This window comes from Hyperolius riggenbachi, chromosome 6 (assembly GCF_040937935.1).
Source record: "Hyperolius riggenbachi isolate aHypRig1 chromosome 6, aHypRig1.pri, whole genome shotgun sequence".
NCBI lineage: Eukaryota > Metazoa > Chordata > Amphibia > Anura > Hyperoliidae > Hyperolius > Hyperolius riggenbachi.
In genome coordinates, this window is record NC_090651.1 from 323,493,614 (window position 1) to 323,507,401 (window position 13,788).

The window sequence follows — 13,788 nt, forward strand, 5'->3', positions numbered from 1 at the left end:
CGACTTTTGCGGAATTCCACATTTTGACTTTATCATCAGAATTTTGCAATTGCAAGTTGAAATTCAGAATTCGTAGAATTCCAACGCCTACATTCCAAAAGTTCCATGAAATTATGTTTGTGTGATGCAGAAAGGTTTTTTTTTTTTTTTCACAAAAATGGCAAAAATGCCTACTGAGAATGCTTAAAGTGAACCTCCGGACTAACAATCTACTCAGCAGAATTGAAAAGGCTTGGTGTTTCTTTAACAGTTTCACAGCATCAGAACGTTGTTTTTGTTATCAAAGCATCATTTTTAGTTGCATTTTTAGCTAAGCTCCACCCATCAAAGAAAACTGCCCAGGCTTTGTTTTCTCTGATGCTGTGCAAAGCATGATGGGATTTCCTATGCTGTTATTCATGTTTCCTAGCAGCTGGGAGGGGTGATCAGCACACAGGACAGTTGGAACTGTGTCTCATGCTCCCTGTCACCTCCTTTCAACTAAAAAGATGGCTGCCTTAATGAAAGCAAACATTTGCCTGTTCTTTTAAAACAGGGTGGGTTAGAGAATATATTACCTATCTATTTTAATTAACATAACTAATGTAACTTAATGACAGTATATTTGTTTAGGCTGAAGTTCCTCTTGATGAACCTGAAAACTCAAAGTGAAAAAAAAAAACAACAATAATTCTAAACAGAAAAGGGGGAAATGAAAGCAAGATTGTACCCTATTTGTGAACGTATTTTCTCAAATTCACCCTAACTATAATTAAAGAGGAACCGTAACCAAGGATTGATCTTTATCCCAATCAGTAGCTGACACACCTTTTCCCAAAATAAATCTTTACCTCTTCTCAAATAGATCATCAGGGATGTCTGTATGACAGATATTGTGGTGCAACCCCTCCTGCAGTGTGATGCCAGGATCTAAGTCCTGATATAACACTGTGGAAGCATTGTTGCATTGTGGCAAAAAACGGCTGTTGCCAACTGCCTAGCAATCAGTATTTCCCTGTGTCCATATGTATAGCTATAAAAAAAAAAAAAAAAAACTTTTAGCCTATATCGTTGTTAGGGGGTGTGTTTTTAGATAATGGCAGTTGGTGCTCTCTGTTTTTTTTCATGTCTGCCAGCAGTAAAGATGATGACAGGCAGGCAGGCTAATTGTGAATCAAACAATATGAACAAATTACATGGTGAATATCAATCATGTCGAAGAACTCCCTTATATTTTTAACTCCTCACTTTGCAAAGTATAGATTTATTTTTTCTCACTTTTTTCTACCGTTCCTCTGTAATCTATGGTTAGTCCAAAAATACATTTGTAATACATTACAAATTCGCAATGCAAACTGAGAATCCACAAAGTTTGGAATTCCTTCAGAATTCAATGCAAAATTTGGAAATTGTATCAGCATTAAAATTTGGCAATTCTGACCATGCCTAGCCACAAGTTCCCTTTAATCTCTCGTACATAAAACTGAATATGGATGTGGTGGGCGGTCACATCCTTGTTAGTGCTTCTGTCATTGACCTTGGCCACCACCTTCAGCCATGTTTTCTATTGCTGTGCTGGAAAATGTAGCCTGGCCTCTATTGCTCTTCTTACTTTGAAAGTCATATGGTCACTCCTGATTTAGCCATCCACTAGATCTACAGAGAGCAGGAAGCTAGCTATGGTACAACGGCAATTACATGTGGCTCATGAAAAAGATATTTTGTTCACCTCTTAGCTTCTACACACTTTTTGTATTTGCCGATCAATTTACTTGCTATTAGAAATTTTCTTGCTGAATGTTGGGTTTATCTGAGCTTTAAAGCAAACCTGAACTGAAAATTAAAAGTCAAAATAAACATACACACGTCATACTTACCTCCCGTGTAGTCTACTCTTCGATCTCTTTCTCCTCTCCTGCATCCTGTTTGTCCACTGTGATCAATGTAATTCTCCGTCCTCCATTTTGGAAAATGGCCATTACCCCATAACAGCTTCCTGGTCAGCACACTGTTAAACTGTAATATCGCCCACTTGATCCATAAGGAAACATGGACATTACCTTGCTCATCAGTTGTCCTTTCAGTCACAACTGACAGCAACTGATATATAATGGACAGCAACTGATATATAACTGACAGCAACTGATATATTTCAGTTCTGACAAAATCTTGTCAGAACTGGAAGGAATTGGAGTAACAAGAAAATGGTGAGCTTCTGAGAGGAACTGATGGCGAGGTAAGTATGGAATATTCATGTGTTCATTTTAAATAATTTTACTTGGTTCAGGTTCGCTTTAAAGGAAATAGAATTAGTAGTGCCTAATTGGAATGCTCACCTCAGCCATTGGTGGCTCCTTGGTACTGCTCAGGTGTGAGCTGTCCTGTGCCTACGCAGTGCAGTTGTTCTTGTTCACATATGGAAGTGTGGATACCAGCTTACAGGGGGTCCTAGCATCCAGCAATGGTCAGCAACAGGGCATGGGAAGCCTCTGGAGGATCCAGAGACTTCTATCTATTGAAGTAAGTACCTAATGTTTGCCTCCCCCCAATGTTACAGGTGACAAGTGAACCTCCAGACTAAAAATCTACTCAGCAGCACTACAAAGGCTTGGTGTATCTTTAACAGTTTCACAGCGTCAGAACAATTTTTCTTATCCAAGCCTCATTTTTAGCTGCACAGAAGAAAACTGCCCGGGCATGTTTCCCCTGATGCTGTGCAAAGCATGATGGGATTTCTGATGTTGCTGTTCTCGTCCTGCTGTTTTGGTGCAATTTTTTTTTTCTTTTATCATTTTGAATTTGAGATTTGAGGCTTAGTGCGCGCAGCTGGGAGGGGTGATCAGGACACAGGACAGTTGGAACTGTGTCTCATGCTCCGTCACCACCTTTCAACCAAAAAGATAGCTGCCCCCATGAAATCACAAACATTTGCCTGTTCTTTTAAAACAGGGTGGGTATGAGATTATATTACCTATGTATTTTAATGAACATTGAAAGGAGTGGTTGCTATTTAAGTTCATGTCACGGCCTTGTCAGATATCAGATGCTTTAGACTACTTAATTTCCTGGCGCCAGGACATTAAATGGTTAACAAAAGACACACACACACACAGAAGTTGTGAGCCTAAAATCGTTCTGTATTATGAGACAACTTCTGTGTGTGTGTGTGTGTGTGTGTGTCTTTTTTTAACCATTTAATGTCCTGGCGCCAGGAAATTAAGTAGTCTAAAGCATCTGATATCTGACAAGGCCGTGACATGAACTTAAATAGCAACCACTCCTTTCAAACATAACTAATATAACTTAGTGACAGTATGTTTGTTTAGGCTGAAGTTCCACTTTAAGCTTCCTGGAAATGTCTGATTATCTGAAGTATAACCTACATGTTTCCGCTTGTACAGTATAGGTCATAATGAAGTCATCGGGATGTGCCGAGTGGGCAGCGATGCAGATACGCCTGGCAGAGAACATTGGACTGAGATGCTGGCAAACCCCAGAAAACCCATTGAACACTGGCATCAGCTGGTTGAGGTAAATGGTCTCACAATATGCTGCTTATACCATTATGCTAATGCTTAATTTATCTCCAAGGTTACAACTCACTATTTTCAAAGGCACTAGACTCTGCAGAGACATTACTGCAGCCATAGTAGGAGACCTGGGGCTTCAGACTACAAAGGACAAGGAGACACAATACAGGGAGACTATTATCAGACACCCCAAGAACACTGATTATACATGTGGTTGCATGGTGCCCATCATACCAATTATAAACACTAATTCTGTTTCTTGATTCTTTTGTCCACATTATGGCCTCAATTCACGGAGCATTATCAAACGTTTATCAAACACTTTATCAAACGTTTGATAATTTACCTCATGGGTAAAATCTCACTAAGGTGTTATATATTTGTTAAACGTTTTATCTGTAAAACATTCGATAAATATATAACACCTTAGTGAATTTAAAATGAGATTTTACCCATGAGGTAAATTATCAAACGTTTGATAAAGTGTTTGATAAGCGTTTGATAATTCTCTGTGTATTGAGGCCTATGTAATAATCTTGAAAAGTAATTCCATTAGTGACGACAGATAATTAATCAGAAAAACAGAGGCGCCAATCAGGATAAGATACACTAAAACAGTTTAAAAGAGCAGACAGTGGTGGACTTAGCTCCTGTCTGGTGGACTTAGCTCCTGCTTGAAGACACAGGATCTGCTTAGCAAAACAATTTCTATTGAACAATAATAAATTACTCCAAACTGCAACGAGTTTCACAGGGTTGCCTCGCTTCTTCAGGCAAAGAGAACTCTGTGTTGTCAAGCTGGAGGCAAGTCCACTGCTACCTCCTCTTTCAAGTTTTAGTTTATCTTATCCTGATTGGCACCTCTGTTTGCTGATTACCTACTGCTTTTGTCCACCCTTGGGGGAGGGGTGCTACCCTTTCTTTACTACAGAGAGCTAGGTCAAGTGTGTTTGTTTCACCTGTGTCTACAGTGGTTGCCTTGTGCTAGCAATACACCATACGTTTTTTTGGCAGATAGATGGCTCGATAGCTAATTTCTATCAGGTCCGATTTGATTAAGATCATTTTTCTTATTGATTTTTTCATAGAAGTGAATGGAAATCGATCAGACAATCAATCAAAAAAATTGATCGGCCAGTAAATCTGCCAAAAAACTCATTGTGTATTCCAACATTAAGAGGTAACCCTTGTTTGTGAGTTTATACTCCATTTACATTTGTCTACTATACTGGGGAGAGAGCGGGTGTTGTTAGAGGGGCATATATGACCATTATAACAGGAGGGATAGTGAGATTAGGGGGCACATCTGGCTACTATACTAGGGAGGGATTAGGGGGCACATCTGATTATTACACTGAGGAGGGGGGTGCAAGGCTGTAACTGGCACACAGATGCTCTTTCTTCTATTTAGGTGAGATAGAATAGTTGACAAGAGTTAAACCTGGGACTCTAGTGCTACAAAACTGAGGAGTGCTAACCACCTGGACAATGCGTAGTAAATGGATAACATGAACCACAATGATTTTGTAAGGTGCCTGGAGGAATTTTATACCTTGTTCTTTAGAAAAACTGCAAAGTAGTATTTCAACCGTGTTTTCAAATTATTTGAGGGCGTTTCTATAAGGCTTTGTCTTAGCTGTTTAGGACTGTGTGTCCTACCTGGGGTTAATCCTTTGGAGAACCTTGAAATCCAGAGTAGGGAATGGATTCAAAATGTTAGCTCGTGACTGGTGACTGTTTGCAGATAGAAAAAGTCAGGTGCTAATAATGTTAATAAAATGTATTATATGCGCACTATACACCTGTGGTTCTGGGTGTGCAGCCTGGCTTTCAGAGGCAGAAAGAGACGATTTGCCTATTCAGGAGTGATGCATTATGGGAAATCCACCGTTGCTCACTGTATTATCACAAATGACTTCTGTTTTAAGATGGCAAAATTACATTTTTCAATGATAAAACAGAAGGCAGGTTGGTGTTTGTAAATCCACTTATTATTGTTGTCATTGTAACATTTTTTTTGATCGTTGCAGGAGAAGGCCCTGACCAGTTTCGTGACAAAACCTTCCCCACCTCGGGAGAAGCCGAGTATAGTAGTGGACAATTCACTGTCAGACTAGTTGTTTCCGCTACCGAGGAAGAGAGAAGCAGATCAAAAGAGCTGTGAGTATCCTTGAGGTCCTCCTGCTTCTGTGACATTGAGTTCTTTCCTGCCTGTTCCTCCTTTGTTAGGAATCACGACCACTTATTCCTTGAAGCTTTCTCTTACGGCTTTTGTTCCTGTAACAGCGCAGCTGAGCGAAAACATGCAAAACCGAGCATTGTGTGAAGCCGTTTTCTGAAGACAACGCCATTTAGGCTATGCTATGTGGGCTTACAGTAACGCAGGCAAAATCATATGGCGACAGTCCCTTGGCTCAAGTCCATCTCATTAACGATATGCTGTGGATCAAAAGGAAAAAAACTCCTTTCTTGAATCAATACCGCAAATCTGTTATTTGTCATAGTGATGTGCAGCCTCTCAAGGTCTCTCCAGGCTTTAATGTGAGGATTTATCTCAAGAATGTGCTCCCCCCAAGCTAACAGACATTAAATGTGTGATTTCTTGAGTACACAATCTATAATAAGTGTGTGGGTTCAAGTCTTCAAGCAGCCTTTAAATCCCTATTTCAGTGTCCCCCTTTTGAATGCATATTATAGCTAATATGCATTCATTAGCAATGCACAGTGTTTTGTGCATGGCATGTTTGTACTTTCTTACATACATCAATTGAATGTACCTGGCTGGTTGCATCCTGTAGTTCTCTCTTTCTAAAGGTGGCCACACACCATACAATAAAATGATCTGATTTTACGGCAATTTGATAAAATCGGATCTTCTGAAAAAATCGAAAGCTTTTTTTTTCAATTCGACTGAAAAATCCGTTCGGATTTCCCATTTTCTTCGATTTTTATCAATCTGTAATGCCAGATATTTTTCTTCAATCTTTATAAAGATTGTATGGTGTGTGCTAGATTGTCAATTTATTAATATATACACCCCAGTAATTTTGTCAGCGTTTCCAATAATTTTTATAATTATTGGGGAAAAATTGAACATACATATGTGGTACATTGGTCATATTTTTGAAATGTTACAATTAGTCAGAAAAATTGATTGCAATTCTTAAATTGAACAGATATTTAGAAAAATTGTATGGTGTGTGGCCACATTAAGAGATGAAGGGGCAATTTTACAGGACACCAAGCTGTCCTGCATGTAATAGTGGAAAGAGAAACAAGGAGGAGCGCTCCGTAGTGCATTAAAGTTATTTAATTCTGAACACGCAAGGTATTAAAAACACTTACTAAAAAGCATTAAAAAACAAACATATCTCGGGCTGAAACCCAATCAGATAACCATGGGTGGCAACCTTCTCCTCCTCTGTGGCCTGCAGTGGATGGGTTCACGACGCGTTTCGGCGCATCCACGCCTTTGTCAAGTCTTGGACTTGACAAAGGCGTGGATGCGCCGAAACGCGTCGTGAAGTCACTGCACACGGAAACCAGAGGGAAGGCTCCTATTGTCCACCACCATCTGAGACACCCATCCACTGCAGGCCACAGAGGAGGAGAAGTTTGCCACCCATGGTTGTCTGATTGGGTTTCAGCCCGAGATATGTTTGTTTTTTAATGCTTTTTAGTAAGTGTTTTTAATACCTTGCGTGTTCAGAATTAAATAACTTTAATGCACTATGGAGCGCTCCTCCTTATTTCTCTTTCCACTATTACAGTTACCCCTACAGCCGGGACTGAGGAGCTGCTAGTGTTTGCATTTCACACCCCTTCACGCCTTGGTTGATTAGCGCAAGATTGCACATCTTTCTTTTGCTGTCCTGCATGTGCCTAGAAACAGTCCTGGTTTTAAAGCTCCACCTCTGCCCTGTAAGGGCCTGTTTCCACTACACGCAGATTTGATGCAGATTGGATGCAGAATGGATGCAGAAAAACTGACTCCAATGAATTCCTATGGGCCTGTTTCCACTAAACGCAATTATTCTGATGCATATTTTCCCATAGGCATTCATTGGAGTCTTCTGCATCCATTCTGCATCAAATCTGCATCAAATCTGCGTGTAGTGGAAACAGGCCCTTATAGACTCCAATGAATGCCTATGGGAAAATCTGCATCAGAAAAATCGCGTTTAGTGGAAACAGGCCCATAGGCTTTCATTGGAGTCAGTTTTTCTACATCCATTCTGCATTCAATCTGCATCAAATCTGCGTGTAGTGGAAACAGACCCTAATGTACAGTGAGGAGAAGGGGGTGTGGTTTTATTGCCCTAGTAATCAAGTCTCCAATAGAGACTATCAATAAGATGCAAATGTTCATTGCGGTGTGTATGCAGCTTGAAATCGGACTAGTCAAACACAGTAGCTGCTGATTTGGGCTGGTCCAACCAAGTTGCATGCAAATTGCAACAATTTGCATTGAGTCAGAAAACTGTGCACTTTGTTGATCATCTGTAGTCTCTAATATTACGAGAGTAATGTTTCGAGATGATGGATAATTAGGGCCCAATTTTCCCTTTGGAATTATCTTCTCATATACTGTGTGCGCTTTTTTTTTTGCCCCTTCCAATGATATTGCCTAATCCACTTCTGCTACTCCTCTATGGCCAAACGGACAGTGTGCTCCTCCCTGCAGATTTCCCCATGTGATCATGTCCCGCCCTCTGCATTGGTGCAGACTGCAGAGGTTAGAGAGGACTTGTCCAAAAGCCTGGCTGTTGTGAGGTATCACACTGTGTGCAGCAGGACACAAAGAGAAACACAACAGGACCCTGAGAGCGGTGAGGGATAAGTTCAGGTTATTTTACTTAGTGGAGACAGCTCTATTTTAATCACTTAAGGACCGCAGGAATGTTCAATGATCTGTGCTGGGTGGGCTCTTCAGCCCCCAGCACAGATCGTGTGGCAGGCAGGGCGATCAGACTTCCCCCCTTTTTTCCCCACTAGGAGGATGTCCTGCTGGGGGGTCTGATTGCTGCCGGCTATCTGTGTGTAGCGGGGGGGGGGGGGGGGGGGGGCTTTGAGGAGTCCGCATCGCTATTCCCCCTCTCTCACCTTCCCTCCCTCTCCTGCCCAAGATAGGCGGTACAGGACAGCGATCGTTCCTGTACCGCCTCAGATAGGCTTCAGCCTATCAGATGCCGGCGATCCCCGGCCAATCAGAGGCCGGGGATCGTCAATCTCCTTTATGGCGCTGCTGTAACAGCAGCGCCGTACGATGTAAACACCCCGGGGATTTCTTCCCCCGGGTGTTTATATTTCGCCTGTGAGCCGCGATCGGAGGCTTGCAGGCTGTTCACGGAGACTCCCTCCGTGAACTGACAGGAAATGGCCGCTCGATCCCACCACGCCTATTGGCGTTGGCTGGTCGTTAAGTGGAGGGCATACGATAAGGTTCGGTTTAGGTTTTGAAAGTAAAGGTGGCAGTACAGCTGTAGCCTTGGCAGCCGATCGCTCATCAGATTCGATTATTATTATCGAATCTGATGGAAACCAGTGCCGCAAAGTGCATGCACGATCGACAGTTAGATTTTTTGCAATTTTAGGGTGAAATTGGTTGCATGTTTCAATCGGACATGCTGAAAAATCTTTGGCCTACATGCTCAATCGGTTGTGCAGCGATAACGGCGCATGATAATTCTGAACAACAAATGAGACAGAAACCCCCAGCTGATGTTCCCACTAATGTTTTATGTCCCGTCCCACCCACCCTGGAACCCTTGCAGATATACTTTACCTGTCACCCCCGAGTGTTCGCACTGTTCTTCTGCATTTGGGCCACATGTGGTTGCCGACGTTATAGCACGTAGGGCGCCAGTCTCCTTCTCTCTTTACCTTGTTCTCTGGGGGGTACCTATACAGGGGGGGGGGGGGTACTGTCATTGACTCCCTGTACTGGGTGGACACCTCTGACTACCTAGGGTTTGCATTTCTTTTATGGAAGAGTGGGGTGAAGTTGGCTTATCTGCAGGTTGGCTAATCCGCGAGTATATACAGTAGAAGAAATATAGAGAACAAACGGAATTGGTGTATTCCTCTCTCCTGTATGCATTCCACAACATTGCTAGAGGAACCATAAATGGAAGATCCTTCTTTTCCATGGTATTTGCTGAGCACAGATGATCTCCAGTCAATTAATTGATCCCCAGGCAGCAAGCCTGCTGGACAGACAAATTTCTCACTAAGTAGATGTTAACAAATAGTGTTTGTGAAGAAGGAAGCAATTATGAGAACATACGACCCACATCTGTCTAACGTGACATGTGCACTGCATTAGGTCTCACCTACGTCCATAGCGGGCCCAGGATTCACTGGCTGGAGGCTCTCGGGAAATGTCCATTTGTCTTTCCTTCCCTTGATTATACAGCCTTTCGATCTATGGCTGTGATTGAACGCGCTGTAAACTAGTTTCAGGCTGTGTAAACTGTCCATTACTGAACATTTACAGATAGTTATTAAGGTCTGATGGAAGACATGGGATCTTGGCTCTAGAGGCAGACACACATAACCTTTCACACTAAGAAGGCGGCCATAAGCTCTTTGTAGGTTTACAATAGGTCACCAATGTCAATAGCAAATAAAAAATAAAATCAATCTTTATCAAATCATCTGTATATGTTTCAGGTATTTTAATGTAACACTAATATACATGTAATTATTCTGGTGCTTGCCCTGATGTCTCTCCCCGAATGCTTCACAGTAAAGCCTGTACACACATCCAATATTGATTGGCCAATTTTACATATTTCCCTGTAGTATGGCGTGCAACAGATTTTTAATACTTTGAACAGATTGTTGTAGGTAAGCTGTGTAACTTTAAGTGATAAAATTGACCAATCAAGATTGGATGGGGTTGATTCACTATAACAAATAGCGTGCCTTATCAGAGTTAACATGCCTTATCAGAGTTACTGTGCCTTATCAGAGTTAACGTGCCTTATCAGGGTAGCATATTGAGCGCTATGAACTTATGCCTGCTAATTGGCAATGGCGAGAGCTCCACTCGTCCTGCCCTGAGCCCCTGCGGGTTCAATCACTTTAAAGAGCATTATCTTGACAGGAAACTTGACAGGCAGCCTATTCGGGCCAATCAAAGTGCGGGGATAATGCCCTTTAAAGTGATTGGACCCGCAGGGGCTCAGGGCAGGACGAGTGGAGCTCTTGTCATTGCCAATTAGCAGGAATAATTTCGTAGTGCTCGCTATGCTACTCTGATAAGGTGTGTTAACTTGGATAAGGCATGTTAACTCTGGTATGCTAACTCTGATAAGGCACACTATTTGTTATAGTGAATCAACCCCAATGTGTTTAGACACCTTAACTCTCTCCAATCCATGTTCGTGATCACCCACGAATCCATGGCACTTACCGTATGTTTCAGATTATAAATGGGGAGAAAAAGTTCCTGCGTCTTATAGTCCAAATACTAAGTCCAAAAGTCCCTGACGATGTGCAAACTGGAAGAATTTAAAGTGTACCAGAGATGAAAGACATCTCAGGCACCATACTTACCCCAGTACAGAATCTGAGATGGCTTTCATCTCAGGTTCACTTTCAGCACAATGGGCTGTTTCAGTGGAGGCCTCCATTGAAGCAGCCCATTCTGCGAGCGCATAAGGCAATACTCTGCTTCCCTGCTGCCCAAATCAGCATTTCGTAAGCTCTTATAACAGCACCTTGCACTTAAATTCTTCCAGTTTGCATATTGTCTTAATGGTTTTCTGTTTGGGATTAGTCACTATTGCACCTTATTATTGGCACACAAGCATTGTATATGGAGTTTGTTTTGATAGTGTGTATTTGAATTTTTTGTAGTCACGTTTTGTATTTTTCAGTGACTCATAATTAAATGCACATAGATTTATTTTTCACCCAGTAGCACTTGCACAAGCTCTTTTATTGGCTAACATATTGCGGTTAATCACCTATTACTAGATCTTAGGCCCGTTGCAATAACAGGTGCTATGCCTTGCACGCTACGCCCCTGAAAACTACCCTCCCCCCATCACCCGCGTGGTCAGCGTGCTTGCGCACTGCAGTTACGTGTACGCGGCTGCTACACATACACGCCTGTACGCGCACACATGCCGCAATGTGCATGCACATGCCCGCCCCTTGCACCCGTCTTCATGTGCTATCTAAAGTCCACCCACATACCACGCATGCGCGCTGGCCTAAACGCACGGACACAGGAGGATGCAGGGACACAGGCAGATTGTTATATAGGATTATAATGTATCATTTATTGGCAATTGGCAGCAGGTTGGCTGTTTACATTCAGCAATAGGAGAAATTGTTAACTTTTTTATGTATTGTTTTTATTGCTCAAGTGTTCTGTCCTAAGAAATCTCACATTTACTATTTTACCCTCTAGAGATTACAATAGGTTGCTTTTCTGCATCTGAAATCACATGCGGAAAACGGCTGCGATTCAGAGCTAGTGGAAACAGGCTCTTAATCTAACACTTTGATCTGCAGAGGCTGACGCTGTGCCGGGTTTTATTTGGCAACAGCGCCACCTAGTGGCAGCCATTTTTCCTATGCCGGACTATGTCCGACATTGGTCTATACTGCTAAAGGCCAATGTCGGACATTCTCTGACATAGGTTACGAAAGGGTTAAATCATTGGGAAAGCTTTGTTGCTATGTGACCACTATCGCGAAAAAGTAGGCAGTTAAAATCTGACAGAACCGACAGGTTTTGGGCCAGTCCATCTCCTCATGGGTGATTCTCAGGGTTTTCTTTGTTTTCAACAGTATTTCTTGAACAGCGGCTTAACTGCTAAAATAGTAAGATACCAGCCAGCCTCCCTACTCACCTGCACACTATTTTGTCAGTTAGACTTTGCAACTGTTGTTCAGGAAATGCTGTTGAAAACAAAGAAAACCCTGAGAATCCCCCACGAGGCGATAGACTGGCCCAAAACCTGTCGGTTCAGTCAGATTTTAACTGCCACGGTTTTTTCGTGATAGTGGTCCTTTAGCTAGTGTGTGTGTGTGTGTGTGTGTGTGTGTGTGTGTGTGTGTGTGTGTCTGTGTGTCTGTGTGTGCGTGCGCGCGCAAAACACCTTTTAGATGAGATGTGAGGACCCTTCCACCCTGTGGAATGAATGGATTATTCCAGGAAACTATCCAAGCTATAAGGGTGTGAAGTAATCAATAAACATTACTTCCTGCTTTGTGCAGACTTATGAACTTTTAAGACAATCCAAAAGAATGCATTATTTGAGTAGGCTGGAGTTTATGTACCTCCCATACAGGAAGTGATGTCACTGATCATTGGATTGTGCAACAGAAGTAAAAGGTGAACACACTACCCAATATGTTTTTCTGCAGGGCAAATTTATTTGCATCTATAAAAAAAGTAAAGAGTACTGTAACCCTACTTGAACACCCAACTTACAATTGAATACAAGAAAGCAAAGGGATACTGTGCTATATAGCAATTGCACATCCAACCACATTATGTTGCCGGGGGTGGGCCATTTTTATGGCCGCGAATGAATCCCACCCCTCATCTCCCCACAGCATTCAGGCTGGCAGCCTTTCTGTCTCACAAGCCACACATACCATCCCAGGACTCAAGGCGGGTATGGACTCATGTGCTGCAGAGCCAATGTGTGTATAGTGTAATGTATGTATCGTAGTCTAGGGCCAATTTAGGGGGAAGCCAATGAACTTATCTGTATGTTTTTGAAATGTGGGAGGAGACCAGAGTCCCTGGACAAAACCCATGCAGACACAGGAGAACATACAAACTCCATGCAGATAATGCCTTGGCTGGGACTCAAACCGTGGACCACTCCATGCAGATAATGCCTTGGCTGGGACTCAAACCGTGGACCCAGCGCTGCAAGGCAAGAGTGCTAACCACTATGCCATCATGCTGCCCATAATGATGCCACTGCCCCACTCCCCAATCCTCTCACTCCCCACTCCTGATCGCTACGTGTGATAATCATACATAGCTTGCCATATCCACTGATGCCCTTGGGGAGAGGGAGATGAGTTGTGTTGAAGCCTGTACGCCCCATGCAAAGTGTTCCGAGGGACCCCATTTCACATATTTACTCCTCTGCACTGAAGGTTGATAGTTTAGAGTTCTAAAGAACACCTTTTCCTTGTAATTTGCTGTATTCATCACAGCAATAATACTGCTTCTGAGTACATTTGAAATCGGCGCCGGTAGACTTGCGCGCAGGATACAGCGGTATATGGCTGATCCTGCTTC

General features: G+C 42.5%; 1 protein-coding gene across 7 annotated transcripts in view; it reads left to right on the forward strand.

Annotated features, from left to right (window-relative positions):
* SYT3 (synaptotagmin 3) overlaps positions 1-13,788 on the forward strand; it is a 404,209-nt gene that overhangs the window by 362,259 nt on the left and 28,162 nt on the right. For all 7 annotated transcript variants that reach the window (XM_068241413.1, XM_068241419.1, XM_068241420.1 and 4 more), the window contains 2 exons: positions 3,381-3,510; positions 5,540-5,669. In XM_068241413.1, the coding sequence (XP_068097514.1) occupies positions 3,381-3,510; positions 5,540-5,626 (217 nt within the window). In that variant the 3' untranslated portion in view covers positions 5,627-5,669. The remainder of the gene's footprint in view (positions 1-3,380; positions 3,511-5,539; positions 5,670-13,788) is intronic.